The sequence below is a fragment of the Caretta caretta genome, chromosome 7, assembly GCF_965140235.1.
Source record: "Caretta caretta isolate rCarCar2 chromosome 7, rCarCar1.hap1, whole genome shotgun sequence".
Lineage (NCBI taxonomy): Eukaryota > Metazoa > Chordata > Testudines > Cheloniidae > Caretta > Caretta caretta.
Genome location: NC_134212.1, coordinates 8,167,047 through 8,187,960, shown reverse-complemented (window position 1 = coordinate 8,187,960; position 20,914 = coordinate 8,167,047). Strand labels below are relative to the sequence as shown.

Genomic DNA, 20,914 nt, shown 5'->3' with positions numbered 1-20,914 from the left:
ATTTTTGTTGCCCTCCACTGGACTTTTCCAATTTTTCCACATCCTTCTTCTAGTGTGGAGCCAAAAACTGGACACAATACTCCAGATGAGGCCTCACCAATGTTGAATAGAGGGAAACGATCATGTCCCTTGATCTGCTGGCAGTGCCCCTACGTATACATCCCAAAATGCCATTGGCCTTCTTGGCAACAAGGGCACACTGTTGACTCATATCCAGCTTCTCGTCCACTGTAACCCCTAGGTCCTTTTCTGCAGAACTGCTGCCTAGCCATTCGGTCCCTAGTCTGTAGCGGTGCATGGGGTTCTTCCGTCCTAAGTGCAGGACTCTGTTCTTGTCCTTGTTGAACCTCATTAGATTTCTTTTGGCCCAATCCTCTAATTTGTCTAGGTCCCTCTATATCCTATCCCTACCCTCCAGCATATCTACCTCTCCTCCCAATTTAGTGTCACCTGCAAACTTGCTGAGGGTGCAATCCACGCCATCCTCCAGATCATGAAAACCACCCTCATAACTGACATCTTTATGGATGGGGCAGTTAAAATGAGCATGGAACACAAACTGTTCTCCTACCTCTAGAAGTGGTTTCCACAACCCATAACTTAGGACACCATGACATTATTGTGTGGGGAAGCTTGCAGTGCCATCACCCATGCCTGGACTTTGGAAAAAGTGTTTTAGGGCCCTAGTCCTGCTTTCCAAAACTGCTATTGATTACTATGGAAACAGAATCAGGGCCTTCGTACATAATTATGAAAGAATATTGCACTTTTGTGTGACATTACACATGCGGAAGTTAATTTCTGAATTCAAAATGACCATTCAGTATACCATACAGTATCTGTAATTTGATGTTTTTCCCCCCCTTCATTTAGTTGTTTGCTTTGATGCCAAGATAAACTTTGACGACAATGCCGAGTTTAGGCAAAAAGAGATATTTGCCATGGAAGACAAGTCTGAGAATGAGCCTATAGAAAATGAAGCTGCCAAATATGACTTAAAGTACATTGGACTGGATGGGAACATTGCTTGCTTTGGTAAGAAAAGCAATCTGTCTTCGTCAATATCTTGGTATAACCAATTAACAATTCAGAGTTTTCAATATCAATTGACTAACCTATTTCTGTTTACAGTCAGTTACAGAGAGTATTATCAGAAATATTTACAATAGAATAATAATCTAAATACATAAAATTATTCACGTGCTTAAGTGTTTTCAGGATCCGGTCCTATTTTATTACCAGCGAACTCTTTAAAGTGACACCACAATTCAAAAATCACATTTCCATCTGATGACACTGTATCTACTGTTACAAGTGAACCCTAAGATTGTTAGCTAACTGGTTGATTTTTAGTCATATAGTGAGCATTCATAGAATCATAGAATATCAGGGTTGGAAGGGACCTCAGGAGGTGATCTAGTCCAACCCCCTGGTCAAAGCAGGACCAATCCCCAATTTTTGCCCCAGATCCAAAATGGCCCCCTCAAGGATTGAACTCACAACCCTGGGTTTAGCAGGCCAATGCTCAAACCACTGAGCTATCCCTCCCACCCGTTCTGTCAGCATTACTCTGACAGAAAGAGATTAAAGACAAATATATACTTTCTCAGTTTGTAAAATTTGCTTAATTTGTGTATTTTGATTTTCATTGTATTTTTTGACAGCACTTTGAGTGACTAGTCCTCTTTATTGTTTTGCTGATGTCGCCTGCACTTCCCCAAATTCTGTAAGAAGGTAATAGTAGTGATAGGGAATACCAGTATGAGCAACAGCAAACGGGAAGCTGAAATTGAAGGAGCAGCAGGCAGGAGTGCGCACATAGGTTAAAAAGAGGGGTGAGGTTGAGACGTAAGCCTGTGCATGGTTAGTGCTGCTATTCTCAGGTTAGCCCGGATGGCCCTTCTAAGTATCAACAATGGGTTCAGAAAAAATATATATATATTTTAAAAAATCTGAAAATACTTTAAAAAACAAAATCAAACTGGATTTAAACTTTGGTTTCTCACCATGTAAATTTGGTTCCCTTGACATCTCAATATTTCTCTTGTCAAATAGTAATTAATACATTTTGCATTATGCTGAAACCTTTGTTTTAGCTGAAATTCCTTTTTTCATAGAAGTAAAATAGATGAAATATTTAAATCATTATGCAAAACATTTTCAGTTGCATGTAAATTGTTTAAGCCAGAACATTTTATTCTGAAAAGAATTGACTTCATCGTTTTGATCCGAATTAGCTAAAATGGTTTATCCTCTAGAGGAGGAGGAGTGGAATATGGAGGTAAGGTAACTTTTGTTACTGCCCACAGTTTATAGTGCTTAGATTTATGCTCTACCCAGTTATTTGAAAGATGCTCAGGTTGCAGTAGAACCAATTCATTGCATTAAGACCAATGCCGTGTCCATCTTTTAAAGGAACTAACATTAAAAAAATGTGTAGCTCATTAAACCATCAGTAACATCGTATTCAGTGCCCGAGCCCTGATCCTTATGGTTCTGTTCTGTACAGTAGAAACCTGCATAAAATTACATGTGATATAAAAAGACTTACTTTGTACAGAAGCAATAACTTTAATGTACCAAACCATTCTGATTCATCTCACCCGGATGAGCTAATGTCCTTGCAACACTAGCAGCATTTAAAGTAGCAAAGGATATGGGATGCCAGTGTGTCAAAATACATTTTAATAGAAGAAAGCATTCCCCCTTTTGAACATCATGTGAAAATTTCATGATTTGAACAAATTTGTTAAAATGAATATTCAGTTTTAAAATATTTTGTAATGCAGTGTTAGTCTTACCAAGGTTAATGAAATTAGACATGGTTTGTAAGTGTGGCAGGGGAATTATGGGATCAGTAATAAGTGAAGGATACTTTACTTTGTGTTTCTGCTGGGTTAAGAATAATTTTTGTTCTTTACTCTGAGGGGGATATTTATGTGCAGTTACATGTGTGGTGCGTAATCCTCTTTAATTATTATCAAAAAGAAAAGGAGTACTTGTGGCACCTTAGAGACTAACCAATTTATTTGACTGTATTTTCCACTGAGTGCATCCGATGAAGTTAGCTGTAGCTCACGAAAGCTTATGCTCAAATAAATTCGTTAGTCTCTAAGGTGCCACAAGTCCTCCTTTTCTTTTTGCGAATACAGACTAACACGGCTGCTACTCTGAAACCTTTAATTATTATGAAATCCCTTTTCTTAGAAGTTTTTTTTTTTATACAGGACACCCTTCATATGATGCAAAAAGAAAAGGAGTACTTGTGGCACCTTAGAGACTAACCAATTTATTTGAGCATAAGCTTTCGTGAGCTACAGCTCACTTCATCGGATGCATACTGTGGAGAGTGTAGAAGATCTTTTTATACACACAAAGCATGAAAAAATACCTCCCCCCATCCCACTCTCCTGCTGGTAATAGCTTATCTAAAGTGATCACTCTGCTTACAATGTGTATGATAATCAAGTTGGGCCATTTCCAGCACAAATCCAGGTTTTCTCTCTCCCCTTCCCCCCCCCCTCCACAAACCCACTCTCCTGTTGGTAATAGCTTATCTAAAGTGACCACTTATCTAAAGTGACTCAAGGAATATTTCCAACATACCTCTGAACAACATACTAATCCACAGAGACCTCCCTGCCAACACTACAAAAAGAAGGATTCTAGGTGGACTCCTCCTGAAGGTCGAAACAGCAGACTGGACTTCTACATAGAGTGCTTCCGCGACGTGCACGGGCTGAAATTGTGGAAAAACAGCATCACTTGCCCCATAACCTCAGCCGTGCGAAACACAATGCCATCCACAGCCTCAGAAACAACTCTGACATCATAATCAAAAAGGCTGACAAAGGAGGTGCTGTTGTCATCATGAATAGGTCAGAATATGAACAAGAGGCTGCTCGGCAGCTCTCCAACACCACTTTCTACAAGCCATTACCCTCTGATCCCATTGAGAGTTACCAAAAGAAACTACAGCATTTGCTCAAGAAACTCCCTGAAAAAGCACAAGATCAAATCCGCACAGACACACCCCTGGAACCCCGACCTGGGATATTCTATCTACTACCCAAGATCCATAAACCTGGAAATCCTGGGCACCCTATCATCTCAGGTATTGGCACCCTGGCAGCAGGATTGTCTGGCTATGTAGACTCCCTCCTCAGGCCCTACGCTATCAGCACTCTCAGCTATCTTCGAGACACCACTGACTTCCTGAGGAAACTACAATCCATCGGTGATCTTCCTGATAACACCATCCTGGCCACTATGGATGTAGAAGCCCTCTACACCAACATTCCACACAAAGATGGACTACAAGCCGTCAAGAACACTATCCCCAATAATGTCACGGCTAACCTGGTGGCTGAACTTTGTGACTTTGTCCTTACCCATAACTATTTTACATTTGGGGACAATGTATACCTTCAAGTCAGCGGCACTGCTATGGGTACCCGCATGGCCCCACAGTATGCCAACATTTTTATGGCTGACTTAGAACAATGCTTCCTCAGCTCTCGTCCCCTAACGCCCCTACTCTACTTGCGCTCTATTGATGACATCTTCATCATCTGGACCCATGAAAAAGAAGCCCTTGAGGAATTCCACCATGATTACAACAGTTTCCATCCCACCATCAACCTCAGCCTGGACCAGTCCACACAAGAGATCCACTGGATTCCTGGACACTACAGTGCTAATAAACGATGGTCACATAAATACCACCCTATACCAGAAACCTACTGACCGCTATTCCTACCTACATGCCTCCAGCTTTCACCCTGACCACACCACACATTCCATTGTCTACAGCCAAGCTCTGCGATACAACCGCATTTGCTCCAACCCCTCAGACAGAGACAAACACCTACAAGATCTCTATCAAGCATTCTTACAACTACAATACCCACCTGCGGAAGTGAAGAAACAGATTGATAGAGCCAGAAGAGTTCCCAGAAGTCACCTCCTACAGGACAGGCCTAACAAAGAAAATAACAGAACGCCACTAGCCGTCACCTTCAGCCCCCAACTAAAACCCCTCCAACGCATTATTAAGGATCTACAACCTATCCTGAAGCATGACCCAACACACTCACAAATCTTGGGAGACAGGCCAGTCCTTGCCTACAGACAGCCCCCCAACCTGAAGCAAATACTCACCAGCAATCACATACCACACAAGAGAACCACTAACCTAGGAACCTATCCTTGCAACAAAGCCCGTTGCCAACTGTGCCCACGTATCTATCCAGGGGACACCATCACAAGGCCTAATAACATCAGCCACACTATCAGGGGCTCATTCACCTGTACATCCACCAATGTGATATATGCCATCATGTGCCAGCAATGCCCCTCTGCCATGTACATTGGTCAAACTGGACAGTCTCTACGTAAAAGAATAAATGGACACAAATCAGATGTCAAGAATTATAACATTCATAAACCAGTCGGAGAACACTTCAATCTCTCTGGTCACGCGATTACAGACATGAAAGTTGTGATATTACAACAAAAAAACTTCAAATCCAGACTCCAGCGAGAGACTGCTGAATTGGAATTCATTTGCCAATTGGATACAATTAACTTAGGCTTGAATAGAGACTGGGAGTGGCTAAGTCATTATGCAAGGTAATTTATTTCCCCTTGTTTTTTCCTACCCCCCCCCCCCCGACGTTCTTGTTAAACCCTGGATTTGTGCTGGAAATGGCCCACCTTGATTATCATACACATTGTAAGGAGAGTGGTCACTTTAGATAAGCTATTACCAACAGGAGAGTGGGTTTGTGTGTGGGGGGGGGGGGGGAAGGGGAGAGAGAAAACCTGGATTTGTGCTGGAAATGGCCCAACTTGATTATCATACACATTGTAAGTAGAGTGATCACTTTAGATAAGCTATTACCAGCAGGAGAGTGGGGTGGGGGGAGGTATTTTTTCATGCTTTGTGTGTATAAAAAGATCTTCTACACTTTCCACAGTATGCATCCGATGAAGTGAGCTGTAGCTCACAAAAGCTTATGCTCAAATAAATTGGTTAGTCTCTAAGGTGCCACAAGTACTCCTTTTCTTTTTGCGAATACAGACTACCACGGCTGTTACTCTGAAACCTTCATATGATTTTGTTCATTTATGTCTACTAAGTCACTCCTGAAAAATTCAGGTGTTGGCCTAATTTGAAACAAATCAAATGGAGCCGGAAATAAGTGAAGTTTTAGGACTAGTCCTTGCCTTGAGCTGATGTGCCGTATCACATTTCACAAGTCTGAATTCCCTTTTGTAAAATATCACCACCTGACTCTTACAATTACAGTGAATGGAGCTGGTCTTGCTATGGCAACCTGTGATATCATTTCCCTTAATGGTGGAAAGCCAGCCAACTTCCTGGATCTTGGTGGAGGTGTGAAGGAAGCACAAGTCTATCAGGCATTCAAATTGCTCACTGCTGATCCTAAGGTAAAAACTGTCTTTGTACAGGATGTTTCCTAATGCACTAGTATAAGGACATTTGTCTATCAGTAATATGCTGAATAAATATAAATGATGATCTTGTGACACTTGAGGATAACTTACTGGAAGGATGGTCTAAAACGGTGGTTTGCAATCTGTGGTCCGCAGACTGTCTAAGCTTTCCAAAGCGGGTTGCACCTCCATGTGAAATTTTTGAGGGGTCTGCAAATGAAAAAAGGTGGGAAACCACTGGTCTATGTGAAGGGATGGTCATATAGTTAAGGCACTGCACTGGGACTCGTAAGACGTGGGTTCAATTCCTAGCTCAGTCATAGACCTCCTGTGTGACCCTGGACAAGTTGTTTAATCTCTCTGTACCTCAGGTCCCCATCTATAAAATGGGAGGAATAAAATTCCACTTGTCTGACTTATCTAAGGGAAGGAGCTCCATCATCATGTGTTTGTACAACGCCTAGCACAGTTAGGGATCTCTGGGTACTGCTGTAATACAAACAATTGGCCGAGCTTGTGAAAGCCGTACACTCACCTCAAGGGCATTTCTCTGTTGGTTTCTCTCTATATAAAATGGTTGCTTTCAGATGCCATGTCTGATCAATTCCAAAGTTCAGGGAATGTTCTAGGCATCAGTAGCTAGAACCTTATTCTTTGGATGGGGGGATCTGAAGACCAGAAGGGGCATAATGGGGAATCCACAAAGCCCCTGCTATCATACTAGCACCGCCATAGCCTCTAGAGACTCTGCAGTTGCCTGTAGATCAAACAACTGGTCAATGGCACTTATTAGTGCCTTCTAGCAAAACAATTCCCCGTCTCATCCCTGCTCATCCTTCCAGTGGAATTTAACATGTTGGCGCCCTGAAGGACTTATCTCCCAGAAATAAAGAAGAAGAATAGTTGGGGCAGGGCAGAAAGGGAGGGAGGGGGGTTCATGGAAGCATGCACACGGTCCCTGCCATGGCGGGGGCCCAGATTGTAGGACCCTACTGTGGGGGAAGTGTTGGAATGAGGCGTACAGAAACCCTAGCATGGTGGGAATGTGGGGGGCAGACAGCCACTGCCATGGGAGAATGGGGCACCCTCCTGTGAGTGGAATGGGGGGGACACTGGGAGAATGGAGGACCCTGGAATGAGTGAAGAGCGCACAGAGAGAAGGCACAGACAACTTGTGGTGTTACTGTGACAAGGTCCAGAGACCCCATGGGGAGAACGGGGGTCTGAACCCCAAAGAATGAGCAATTGAATCAACTGGTTGTTTACAGTCGTATTGTGTATAAACTATGTTAAGTGAGGTCTTTTATGAAAGCTTGTAACGTTCTGCACTTGGTTGTCATGATGAGTTTATGTATTGGTGTGTGCATAGAGCTGTGCTTGGGACCGGAGTGGCTGTGGGGGCCACCCTGCAAGGAGAAAGTAGGCTGGTGGAAGCCCTCGTAGGAGCGAAAGGAGATAGTGGGTTACATAGAACCCATGGCAGAGGGAAGATTGGGAGAAGTTGTGGGGAGTCCCTGAAAAAGAGGAGGATGGGAGTGTGACCCATAGGGAGCTTGTGGGGCAAGGGAATGGATGGATGTAAGGAACCCCTGGTGTGTGCAAAAAGTAAGCTACGGAGCATATGACCCTCCCCCTCAGTAGTAGTAGTAATAATTAGAAGGATAAAGAAATTGTTTATATTCTCATGGCAGGGCTAGATGGGCACCGACGTTTCACCTCCAGAGGCGTAGGTTCAGGTTATGCTCAAGGTTACAAATGAAGGAAGTGGATTGTCCCTTTTGACCTAATCCAGGCTGGGGTTTTTGCAATCCATGACACACATCAGATTGGTTGATAGATCTGTGCTTGAAAGAACAGAGAGGTAGAAAAGCAAGGGTGCTGCAAGTCAGGGTGGGGAGAGGAGGGGAGCAGGCTCTGGCAGAATTATCTGGGGGGAGATTTGAATAGTTACCTGCACTATGCCTGACACTGGTCAGCACTGTTAAATCCTCCCTCACTTTTATGAGTACTAGAGTCACAGATTTAAAAAAAAAAAGGGGGGGGGAGCGGGGGGGAAGGGTTTGACATTTGTCTGTATTATTCAGAGATGGGTGTTTAATATGGTAATCAACGGCTGAACAGAGGTAGAGATTTGGGGACTAAATTGCATTGCGACACAGTGACTCACAGATAAGTGTGGTGTTGTCTTATCTCGACAATGTACCACAGTGATGATTATGGAATAAAGTAGGACGTGCTCTCACACTATGATTGTGACTGCACATTTCCTAGGTGCTCTGCATGTGCTGATTTTGATGAGACATGTATCCAGTTTAATTAATTAATATAATTCATAGGCATTTCTTTACCTCTTGTTACTATCTGACTATCTATCCCCATCCTACTCCAGATCTTCACTCTGATTTCAGTGGGGATAACTGGCATGACTCAGTGGATCTCTGCCATTTTACCACATGAGTGTCTAGCCCAAGATGTGCAAGTCACCAGCCTGAATGCTCCATAACTCATGTCTCTAATTTTTATTTCATTTTTTCCTTTCTTCATTTCATTTGCTTAGCCTTCTCCTCTTTGTCCCTTTCTTCTTTTTTTATATTTTTACATTATCCTTTGTGTATTGTCTCTCTGCCTCTCTTTTTTCACTGAAAGAATTTTCTTACTTTGTAGGCCTTTTCCTGTTTTCTTTTATTTCTCTCCCCCTTTGTTCTCTCATTTGCTTTCTGACTATTTCCCTTGCTTTCCACTCTTTTCTTGTATGACTGCTTAGTATCTCAGTGGGCAAGTACTTTTTCTAAAATAGTTTTCAGCAGGACACTTATCGGCCCTAGGGCATTTAACTCCTAGGAATGTCAGACGCTCGAACGCGTAAGTACAAAGGGTGGTTTTGGCTTTGTCCAGTTTAGATTTTGAATCCTACAGAAATTATTGCTCATCATCCAGTTTTAAGGTATTAACCTCAGTTCCTTTGACTCTGTCCCTGCACACCAGTCAACGTTCCCTAGCTTTTATGTTGTAGTCACCCAGAGGGGCTTTGTCTGGTTTCAGTGAGGCACTTCTGAACTACCTCTCATCAGCCCTGTGATTTCACTGATTTAGCTTTTGTCCTTTTGGCTCTATGCCCATCAGTGACACTGTTTCAAGTCAGCATGATATCAGCTGAAATTCAGCTTTCATTTTCAGCAGTAATATATGAAGAATATGAGTGGGATTCAATTAGGATTTCTGAGGACACATAGCGGTGTATCAGTCTCCTATTAAACACCCGGTACACAGCAAAGGAAAACACGTGGCTGGCCCGTGCCAGCTGAATCAGGTTCGCGGGACTTGGGCTGTCGGGCTGTTTCATTGCTGGGTAGACTTCCTCGCATAATCCTAGAGCCCGGGTTCCATCGCTGAAGCCTACACAGCAATGAAAGAGCCCCGAGCGCAAGTCAGCTGGCACAGGCCAGATGCAGGTGCCTGGTTGCTGTGTAGACGTATCCCCAGGAACAAATCAACTGTACCAGGTTTGGACAAACTAGAGGCTAAACTCATGGTGTATGTGTGACCATCCTTACTGCTGTGCATCTTAAGGTCACAGAGAAGCTTATTGCCAATTTTAAAGTAAACATTTTATATTTTTTCTCTTCAGTAAACAAATGGCAGTTGAATATCGGGTCCTTCCTCAATCTGAATACTATTTTCTGCATTGACGGGGAGATGGAAAAGATGATCTAATGAGCCTTTATCATTTCTTAACTAATATTGAGCTTTGATCCCCATGGGTTATTACGTTTAGTGTAGTACTTGGAGTCTGTAGTCAGTTATTAATTACCCTACAACCTTTAACCTGTTTCCTACCTTATCCAAGAAAGGAAAAATTTGCTCTTGGGAGTTTCCAGGCCTATTAAAGACGGCAAACATCTCCAAAACAGATAGAGAGCCTCTGAGAATTATATAAACCACCAGATGCCCTCAGGGCAGCTGACTACAATATATAGTTCTGAACTTTTAGCTGGGGACTCTAAAAGAGATTAAATCTTCCAGAAAATGATCAAATATGCTTTAAAATAGGACTCTGTCTTTAAAGTGTATATTTGGTATAGGGGGAAAAATTGGGGGGAAGGAAGTGGGTTGAGCAAAGCTGAGGAACTTCTCCTCAAACAGAATGTCATGATCTTGTAGTTTAGCATTTTTCCTAAGTCTGACTGTTAATTGGAGCATTTAAGAAAAGAAATTAGTTATGTTTCTTGGAAAACATCAACCATGGTCTTTAAAATGGAAATACCCCCTTTAAAATTTGACTCTTATTTGAGCTTTTCATCCTATTCTGGCCTTGTATGCTTTCTTCCAGCTATTCAGTGCTGCACACATCAGATTGGTTGTAGGAAGTGGTGCTGAACTTTTTTCCCCCTAGCAGCCCAAAATCTGGCCACGTTTTTCTTCCTGTGACCCCACTTGCCTGTCTCCTTTGCACAAATTCCTGTGGTGCATCTGCCTTGGCAGAAGTTGAGCTCTCTTCCCTTTCCTGTGGCTACCTGCATGAAGAAGGGAAAGTTCCGGTCTCTGTCCTCGTTTTCCAAGCTGTGGGGAGGCATCAGTGGGATTTCATTGCTCTTCTTTCTCACACAATAAGGCGGGAAAGAAGTTGCAGTCTTCAGTGCCACAGCAATGCTGAGGAGCTTGTTTGATGAGGGGAGTGGAGTGCTGATCAGCAAACCCCTGGTAGAGTGCTGATCAGTGAGCAGTTACTTGTTCTCTCCAAATTCTACTTGTGTCCTCACCAGGGTTGAAAAACACTGACCTATTATTATTGATTATTTGTATTACTGTTCTTCCTAGGAGCCCTGGGTTATGGACCAGGACCCCAGTGTACTTGAAAGTCTAAAAGCTATTGACAGGGTAGGAACAATGGTCTACTGGATAGGGCACTGGACTGGAACTCAGAAGAGCTGGGTTCAGTTCCCAGACCAGACACAGACTTAATGTGGGACCTTGGGAAAGTCACTTTAATCTACCTTGTGCCTCAGTTTCCAGCTGTAAAATGGAGATATTCCTCTCTCTCACAGGAAGGATAAAATACAATCAGATATTCAGTGATGAAGCTTATATAAGTTGACAGATACAAAGTCACCTTAAAGAAATTATAAGCAGTTCTGTTTTATCATCGACGGACCTCCAGCACTGTCCTGAACAGTGGAATCTAAATGCAATGATTTATTGAAAAGTAGTAACTTCACTGAAAAGAGAGACTAAAATTTATCTCTTTCAACAACTGAAGCCCCTATTGTTTTAAATGGTGTCATTAACAATGGAAAAATTTAATCAAATCAACTGATGTTAACAAGTGTTTACTTGCAAAAAATTATATTGACTAACAAATATTTTTCAAGCAAAATATTATATATTGACATCTGTTAACTCATATAAAGGGAATAATCACTTTCAAACCCAAGAGAAGCTTAATTTGTTTTTCCTTCAGCCATTCCTTAGTCCAAACAGATTATTGTTTTATGCATACGGAATAAGCATTCTTATTCCTATCACTGCTGTTTGCTTATATCAGATGCATCTCTTTGTCCACCTCAGTGAAGGAAAATAATGGCATTGATGTGCCTTGACATTCACTTGTGTGTGAAGCAGAGGTCTTCTGGTTTTTCATTTTCTCAACATCTGAGGCACTGAACAGAATTCAGAAGTAGAGTATCATTACATATTTTGCAATTCACTTATTTTCCAGCTGTGCTTTGTGTTCAAATAATACAGTTTATCCTTGCTTATTATAGAAGACATATTCGTCATCAGTTTATCATTTGGGCTTGAGGGATTCTGAATATTAGTTTTCTTAAAGTTGTGGCCCATTATGTAGTAGCAGAAGGGAGTTGTTGTTTTGTACTACCATAGCAGAGGTTTGAGCGTTTTAAGAGATTTCAGGCGCAGGGGGAGAGAAAGTAAAGTGAAACTTCACACTTCAACCAGGAAATTGTTTAATTTACTTGATCTTTATCTTGTGGGAGTATATTAGTTCAGTTCATAAAACTCAGAGTTCCCATACTGAGTAACTGCAGCAAGTAAGGAGGGGCACAGTTGTTTCCTGGTCTAGTATGTGAGAGTATAGCAGCCTGGTCAATCAAACACATACAGACACTTGCTCAGCGTGTTGTTTCTGAAGTCATAGTTCCTCCCATCAGCCCAAATGCTAACTATATTTTACCACAAAGGTGTTGCTTTACTATATGACTGACGATGTGAAAATGTCGCTTTTGTACTCAGCAGTTTCGTGTCTTGCATGTATTCAAAATTCTAGATTAATGATAAACATAAGGTTTTTACGGTTATGTTATCTTTCACTTCTTCAGAGCCCAAAGAGTTTTGGGAGAGTGAGTTGGATTGTTTTCTGCCCTATGCCTCTTCAAAAGATCTTTCTACTAAGTTGACTCAGTACACTGAAGGTCCGGGGATAACACAAGTTCTGGCTATGTAGACTCCCTCCGCAGGCCCTACGCTACCAGCACTCCCAGCTATCTTCGAAACACCACTGACTTCCTGAGGAAACTACAATCCATCGGTGATCTTCCTGAAAACACCATCCTGGCCACTATGGATGTAGAAGCCCTCTACACCAACATTCCACACAAAGATGGACTACAAGCCGTCAAGAACACTATCCCCGATAATGTCACTGCTAACCTGGTGGCTGAACTTTGTGACTTTGTCTTCACCCATAACTATTTCACATTTGGGGACAATGTATACCTTCAAATCAGCGGCACTACTGTGGGTACCCGCATGGCCCCACAGTATGCCAACATTTTTATGGCTGACTTAGAACAACGCTTCCTCAGCTCTCGTCCCCTAATGCCCCTACTCTACTTGCGCTACATTGATGACATCTTCATCATCTGGACCCATGGAAAAGAAGCCCTTGAGGAATTCCACCATGATTTCAACAATTTCCATCCTACCATCAACCTCAGCCTGGACCAGTCCACACAAGAGATCCACTTCCTGGACACTACGGTGCTAATAAGTGATGGTCACATAAACACCACCCTATACCGGAAACACTGACTGCTATTCCTACCTACATGCCTCCAGCTTTCATCCAGACCACACCACAAGATCCATTGTCTACACCCAAGCTCTACGATACAACCGCATTTGCTCCAACCCCTCAGACAGAGACAAACACCTACAAGATCTCTATCAAGCATTCTTACAACTAAAATATCCACCTGCTGAAGTGAAGAAACAGATTGACAGAGCCAGAAGAGTACCCAGAAGTCACCTACTACAGGACAGACCCAACAAAGAAAATAACAGAACGCCACTAGCCGTCACCTTCAGCCCCCAACTAAAACCTCTCCAACGCATCATCAAGGATCTACAACCTATCCTGAAGGACGACCCATCACTCTCACAGATCTTGGGAGATGGGCCAGTCCTTGCTTACAGACAGCCCCCCAACCTGAAGCAAATTCTCGCCAGCAACTACACACCACACAACAAAACCACTGACCCAGGAACCTATCCTTGCAACAAAGCCCATTGCCAACTGTGCCCACATATCTATTCAGGGGATACCATCATAGGGCCTAATCACATCAGCCACACTATCAGAGGCTCGTTCACCTGCACATCTACCAATGTGATATATGCCATCATGTGCCAGCAGTGCCCCTCTTCGATGCACATTGGTCAAACTGGACAGTCTCTGCGTAAAAGAATAAATGGACACAAATCAGACGTCAAGAATTATAACGTTCAAAAACCAGTCAGAGAACACTTCAATCTCTTTGGTCACTCGATTACAGACCTAAAAGTGGCAATCCTTCAACAAAAAAACTTCAAAAACAGACTCCAATGAGAGACTGCTGAATTGGAATTAATTTGCAAACTGGATACAATTAACTTAGGCTTGAATAAAGACTGGAAGTGGATGGGTCATTACACAAAGTAAAACTATTTCCTGTGTTTATTCCACCCCCCCAAACCCTTCACTGTTCCTCAGACATTCTTGTCAACTGATGGAAATGGCCCACCTTGATTATCACTACAAAAGGTTTTTTTTTCCCTGCTCTCCTGCTGGTAATAGCTCACCTTAAGTGATCACTCGCATTACAGTATATATGGTGACACCCATTGTTTCATGTTCTCTATGTATATAAATCTCCCCACTGTATTTTCCACTGAATGCATCTGATGAAGTGAGCTGTAGCTCACGAAAGCTTATGGTCAAATAAATTTGTAAGTCTCTAAGGTGCCACAAGTACTCCTTTTCTTTTTGTGAATACAGACTAACACGGCTGCTACTCTGAAAAAAGTTCTTTGATGGGCAGAGACAGTCTTTTTGTTCTGTTTTTGTACAGCATCTAGCACAATGCGGTCCTAGTCTGACTGGGCTCCTAGGCGCTACAGTAATACAGTAACATTATCGAAGGGCAGTGGGTTTGCACAAGTGTCACTAAAAGTTGAATTTGACCTGCAGGACATTTTAATCCTGGTAGTGATGTGTGCGGAGGAAGGAACCCAGCTGGACAGTGAGTAAGAAGTGCAGTTCAGTGAATGCCCAGGGCTGGGTCAGTGTGTTGTATCATGGATCCAAGAGGGAACGCTGTACATTGGCTCATCTCATGACACGCGCTGAAGCTCTGAAACATGACTATTTATATTGCTTCCACTGTTCTTCCCCCTTGCCGAGAACAGGAGAGTCAAGGCCAAGCTGCCATTTCTCCCACCGTTCTGCAGTGGCTATAGGAGTAAATGGGAATCAGCAAACTGTTGGGGACTGGAGCTTTAGAACAGCTTCCTCTTTGCTCTTCAGCAGCATCTCTTTGGATTAAATAATCTTTAAAATCTTCAGATGGAAGGTGGTATGTAAAGTTTAAAACAAAGAAGGCTACATAAACCAGGGGCCCATCATAGGAACTGAATAGGGTGGTAGAAGACTAGCCTATTGGTCAATTTCTGTATTTAAGTAACTGACTGATTACTGGTAGTTGAGTTTTCCAAAGTTGTAAGGATGTCAGACCTTTGAGCATTAGGATCAAATGACCTTCCCGGCTTCCTCAGCTACCAGTGCAATGTGTATACAGTGAAGTTGAAATGAAAGGTAAATAGCACTCAGGTATAGATGTATTATAGCATTCTAGCATCGGATTTGTTTGAATTGTCAGATTGCATGTCATTTCAGATAATGTAGAGAGAACCATATTCTTATGTAGTCATTAGAAACTCTTTTGCTTTCTCATTCAAATATCATACATCCTTTACACACCTCATTACCCCGCTCTTCTTTGCCCAGCAGGCAAAGTGTTTTCTTTATGCCTTGCATGTTTTCCCGCAAGTGAGTGAAGCAAGGGACGAATTTTTAAGTCCTTGAAAAGCTATTGTTGGAGAACTCTTCTAGTGAAAAATGTCCATGGTGTACTGGTTGTATGCTAAAAATGGTAGATGTCTTTGAGAGGAAGCAATGCCTAGTCTCTGAACTCGACCGGGAGCCAAGGCATTCTGATGTGGACTCTGACTCTGACTTTGTCCTGGGGCAAATACTTAGGCTTGAATTTTTAAAAATGTCCCTTAATGTTGGGCATCTCGGTTTTTGGGAGACCAGTTTAAGATGCCTAAGTGCCTAAGGGTTGGTAATGCCAGCTGTGTGTCCAAAAATTGAGCCACTAGGAATTAGTGGACTCTTTTGAAAGTTTAGGGCTTAACCGTGTCTGTTCCCTCCCCCACCCCCAATCTGTAAAAGGTGAGTTATAATACTCATCTACCTCATGGGGAAGCTGGGCATTAATTAAAGGTTTATGCAGTACATGAAAGATGTAAAGTGCTATAGAAGTGGACTTCTCTCCATATGGCTTCCTTTCTTTTTGCAAAGCCACAACCTAACAGGAACTGTACACTTAGCATTGCTTTTGTATGAGCCAAATGATAGATAGATAGATAAATAAATAAATAGCAATACAAAATTGAGAGGTGCCCTGATTGTGTTTCTGACATCAAAGTCAGGCAGTTTCAAGCTAGTAAAGTATGTAAATATCCTATGCTTCAGCAACTAGATCTAATTATGTCAATCTACTATTATTATTTTTCTCTTACAGTAGTGCCTGAGGCCCCAGTTGAACTCAGGGACCTATTCTGCTAGACACTGTGCAGACACCTAGGGAGAGACCATCCCTCCCCTGAAGAGATTACTGTCAAAATAGACAACACAGACAGAGGGTGGGATGGGAAACAAGAGTGATGAAAACAGCTTGCCCAAGGTCAAGGGTAAGTGGCTGAGCTGAGGATAGAATCCAGGTCTCATGACTCTTCAGACCCTTAGACCATGCCCCCTCCGATGAATGTACGACCCCATAATGTTAAAATATTTCTGTTTGAAGACAGGGCTATGATTGTTGTCTATGATGAAGCAACCAAATTTAAACAGTTTTGTTTGGGGCAACAATAGAATATTTGGGGGAGAGTCAAATTGCTAAACACTACTTCAGATTTTGTATGATCAGTAATGCTTTCTCTCTTCAGGCTTTTGATAGCGTCGGATTTCTATCATTGATGTCATAGTAGTTAGAGATGAAAAGGACACATTAGATCATAGAGGCCCCTTGTAAGATTGGGAGAAAGTTGAATAGTGCAGGTCATATTTTCTGCATCAGATTTATGCAAATACCTGATCTTTAATTGAACACAATGGGGCTCTGCAAGGGTGAAGATGTCCAGGTGCCTTAATGTGCATTAACTTGAGACAGTACCCATAATTCTCATCAGTACTGTATCTGTGAGAACATGTTTGCAATACAAACTAATAAAACTTGATCAGAGATTTTTTTTAAAAACATACATCCTTGCGCTCATGCAGGCATTATTCTGAAACAACTAGTCATCTTTCACACTACTTAATGTATGTGAAGTGCTAGAAAAACAAAATTTCATTGCAAAAAGGATTTTTCTTTAAGAGATTGCTGGCATATTGCCAGCATTTGTGGAAATTTGCAATCTCACGATTTACAAAGATAATTGTATTGAATCAATACATTTATAATCAAAATAACTGCATTTTTTAAAAAGGGTATTAGGTAATCCAAATAATTATATATTAAATGGCAAAAAAAATCTACATTAATGCAGAATTAAGGTTGCTTGGTGATATGTTGGCCCCTTGCAAAACATTGAGTTGAGCAGAACTCAGACGTCTGAAAACCAGGAAATGCACAGTTAATGTCGCCCGTGCCCTCTTTCAGCAATGCCCCGATATGCCCCATTCACATGTACCTTCAGTGTGCCCTATCTACAGTTGCCGGAATGTACAAGCTCTTCTCCTTTTATATCCCATTCTTTGTCATACACTGGGTTCCATCTAACATGATTAAAGGACAAAAGAAAATAATAGCTTCCCATACCACCTTCCCTCTCTTCCCCTGGGGCCAGCACGGCCAATGGGAATTATTTGCATACGCGCCAGGTGCAGTCCCTGTGTTAGGTGTGCCTACACTGAATGGTGGAGGCGGCAGTTGGGTCTGCTTGGTAAAGACGGGTGTGTCTCTGATATGAGGATATGCATGGATCACCTGTGTGTGTGTATGACAGAGCTGTTATTACAATAGAAAAGAGAGCAATGTTTTTCACCCTCCGAGGTGTGTGAGCAAAGAGAAGAGCTGCATGGGTACCTTCAGGATCTAGCATACAGCATTGCAGTGCAGAAGTGTGTATGTTAGCATTAGCGGGCCCACAGGTGTTCTATTGCAACAGGTATTGTCAGTAGTGGGCTGGGATGTGAGAGCAGTCGAAGCATTTATCCTCCGCATGCACTCAGGGAAAGTGAGCGTGATCAGTGTCAGGTGTAGCTGTCCTGAAGGGTGGATGCAGCAGTTAGCTGTGCTTGTTTGAGATCTGCAGATTATTCTGAGGCGTGTGACAGAGCTGTGATTGTGGGCTAGTCTACGCTGGCATAGCTCTGCCAATGTAGTGCGTCTAGTACAGACACTCTGTTACAAGGGAGAGCTCTCCCGTCAGCATAATTACTCCACCTGCCTAAGTGGCAGTAACTGTGTTGGTGGGAGAGCTTCTTCTGCCAGCATAGTGCTGTTCACACCGGCGCTTAGGTTTACGTAATTTATGGCACTCGGATGTGGCTTTTCCACACCCATGAGTGACTGAAGGTATGCTGAAGTAAACGCTAGTGCATACAAGCCCTGTGATACGAGAAAATCAATGTTTCCCACCCTTCTGTGTGAATGAGAAGAGGGAATAGGTGCATGGGTGCCTTCAGGGTGCAGTATTTCTATGGAGAATAGTTTTCAGAGTAACAGCCGTGTTAGTCTGTATTCGGAAAAAGAAAAGGAGTACTTGTGGCACCTTAGAGACTAACCAATTTATTTGAGCATAAGCTTTCCTGAGCTACAGCATCCGATGAAGTGAGCTGTAGCTCACAAAAGCTTATGCTCAGATAAATTGGTTAGTCTCTAAGGTGCCACAAGTACTCCTTTTCTTTATGGAGAACAGTGTAGTTTATGTCGGTAGCAGGGCTAGGGCTTTTATTACAAAGGATATTGTCAGCAGTGAGGTGGAATATGCGAGGATACTCATGCTTTAATGATGGTTAGGCAGAAGTGTAGGTTGACCTGGTATCCTATGACTAAGTTTAAGGGAGTTTGTAAAGGTTCTGAAATGGTTCTTAAACTGGTCACTGCGGTATTCTTTCTGGGGAGTTGGCTAAGTGTGTGAGCATATGCCAGGATCTGGAACCTCCTGAATCATATAGTGCCAAAGGCCAGTGTGAGTAAGTGGCATAGCTCGAAGAGAGTAGAGGGAAGGTGGCATTGACCGACAAGCATTTTTCCTTTACTAGTGTTGCTAGAATCTGGAATTTTGTGCATTAGAGTGAATGGGTTGTAAAAGGAGGTGAAGAGCTTATACATTTCAGCAACTGTGGGGTTGGCAGAGTAATGATATGTGTGTTAACGGGGCATATTTGGGGCATTGCTGAAAGAGCTGAAAGTTAAGTTTGCATGGGCAACCTTACATGTGCATTTCCTGGCTTTCAGACATTTGAGTTTTGCTTAACTCAGCATCCTGCAAGGGGATGATGTACCACCAAGCAACCTTAGCTCTGCGTTAATGTAGGGTTTTTTGCTGTTGAATTTCTCTTCTGGTTCAAAAAACTAGGATATGTTGTTGGTAGGAATTAGTCTTCATTTAGGCAGTTGTACGCATCATGTCCTTCAATTTGCATCCCTACCCGGCCAGCCAGTGCCTGCAATCCACTCACACACACATCAGCAAGGCCCCACCAGCCTGCTTCAATACTTCTCCCCAGCCATGCCACTGATCCATTCACTGTGCTCCCTCCCCCAACCTGGCCCCCTCCTTGCTGTTGTACCAAGCCCCCTCTCCCACCATCTCTCTGAAGTCCTCACTCCCTGGTATGCAAAAGTTTCTATTGTTGTTACTTTTGCCCTCTCCTCTAACCTGATTCACATGTGGTTCCCAGAATGAAGGACAACTGTGTTATAGTGAAAAGAAAAGGAGTACTTGTGGCACCTTAGAGACTAACCAATTTATTTGAGCATGAGCTTTCGTGAGCTACAGCTCACTTAGTGGAATGCTGTTCCTGACTGCATTTCAGAACGGTTGGAGGGTGGAGCTTGTGGCAGGGCCGGTGAGAGAAATTACAGAGAGGGTTTCTGTCCCAACATACTGACAGTTCTATGTTTGAGAGAAAGATCCTTTGACCCATGTCTGATCGATATACCCGATCCCCAAGAAATAGTGAAGTGTCCATGTTTCTGTGCCATACAGTACACATTTTCTAGTCAGCCATGAACGCTCCAATTTCCTAATTAATGTTTTTCCAAGACTTATTAATAGCTTTCATATTGTTGCTGTAGCAATCGTGCCAATTGTCAGTCAAATCAGAGAAGACTATCACAGCTCCTGGGCGCAAATCTCCTAGTTGGTCCAAATATGCTCTCATACATCATTTGAGGAGTACACCAGAAAAGGGCCAAGATCATTTCCACCTGAGTGAATCCCCACAATGTCCAGGACTAGATCACAGTGCATTAACGAATCAGCAAGGTCCATGTGGAGAGTTTGTCTGCGGCAGGCTAGTTCATAATGGATTGAAACCTCAGCTTGCCGCGAACTAAATGTTCACGTAGACACGCTCTGTGTGTGTTAGAATAGGTGTTCAGTTGGGGCTGCATTGTTCAAGCTGTGGGCAGAATTTGGGTAGCTGTTGCAGCTTCTCAGGAGTTCTTTTGGTAACGTGTCAAAGGATGGCCAGTTCTTGCTTCATGCGTAAATACAGGGTCAAGAGTGAGTGGCAGCAGGATTCAACAAATAAATGGATATTGCAAGTGCATTATATATCAAATACAGATTAGAAGCACCACATGATCCTGCCCAATTCTTTGTCTGAGGACAGGGCTGGTTGGGGACGTTGATCTCAAGCCATATCTCATTAGGCGCCCATTGG

General features: G+C 42.7%; 1 protein-coding gene across 2 annotated transcripts in view; it reads left to right on the top strand.

Annotated features, from left to right (window-relative positions):
• The window catches only part of SUCLG2 (succinate-CoA ligase GDP-forming subunit beta), a 243,939-nt gene that overhangs the window by 147,094 nt on the left and 75,931 nt on the right, over positions 1-20,914 (top strand). Inside the window, exons 8-9 of one of the 2 annotated variants that reach the window (XM_048856937.2) lie at positions 874-1,035; positions 6,311-6,453. In XM_048856937.2, coding sequence (XP_048712894.1) covers positions 874-1,035; positions 6,311-6,453 — 305 coding nt within the window. The remainder of the gene's footprint in view (positions 1-873; positions 1,036-6,310; positions 6,454-20,914) is intronic. The other variant, XM_048856939.2, reaches the window with a different exon arrangement.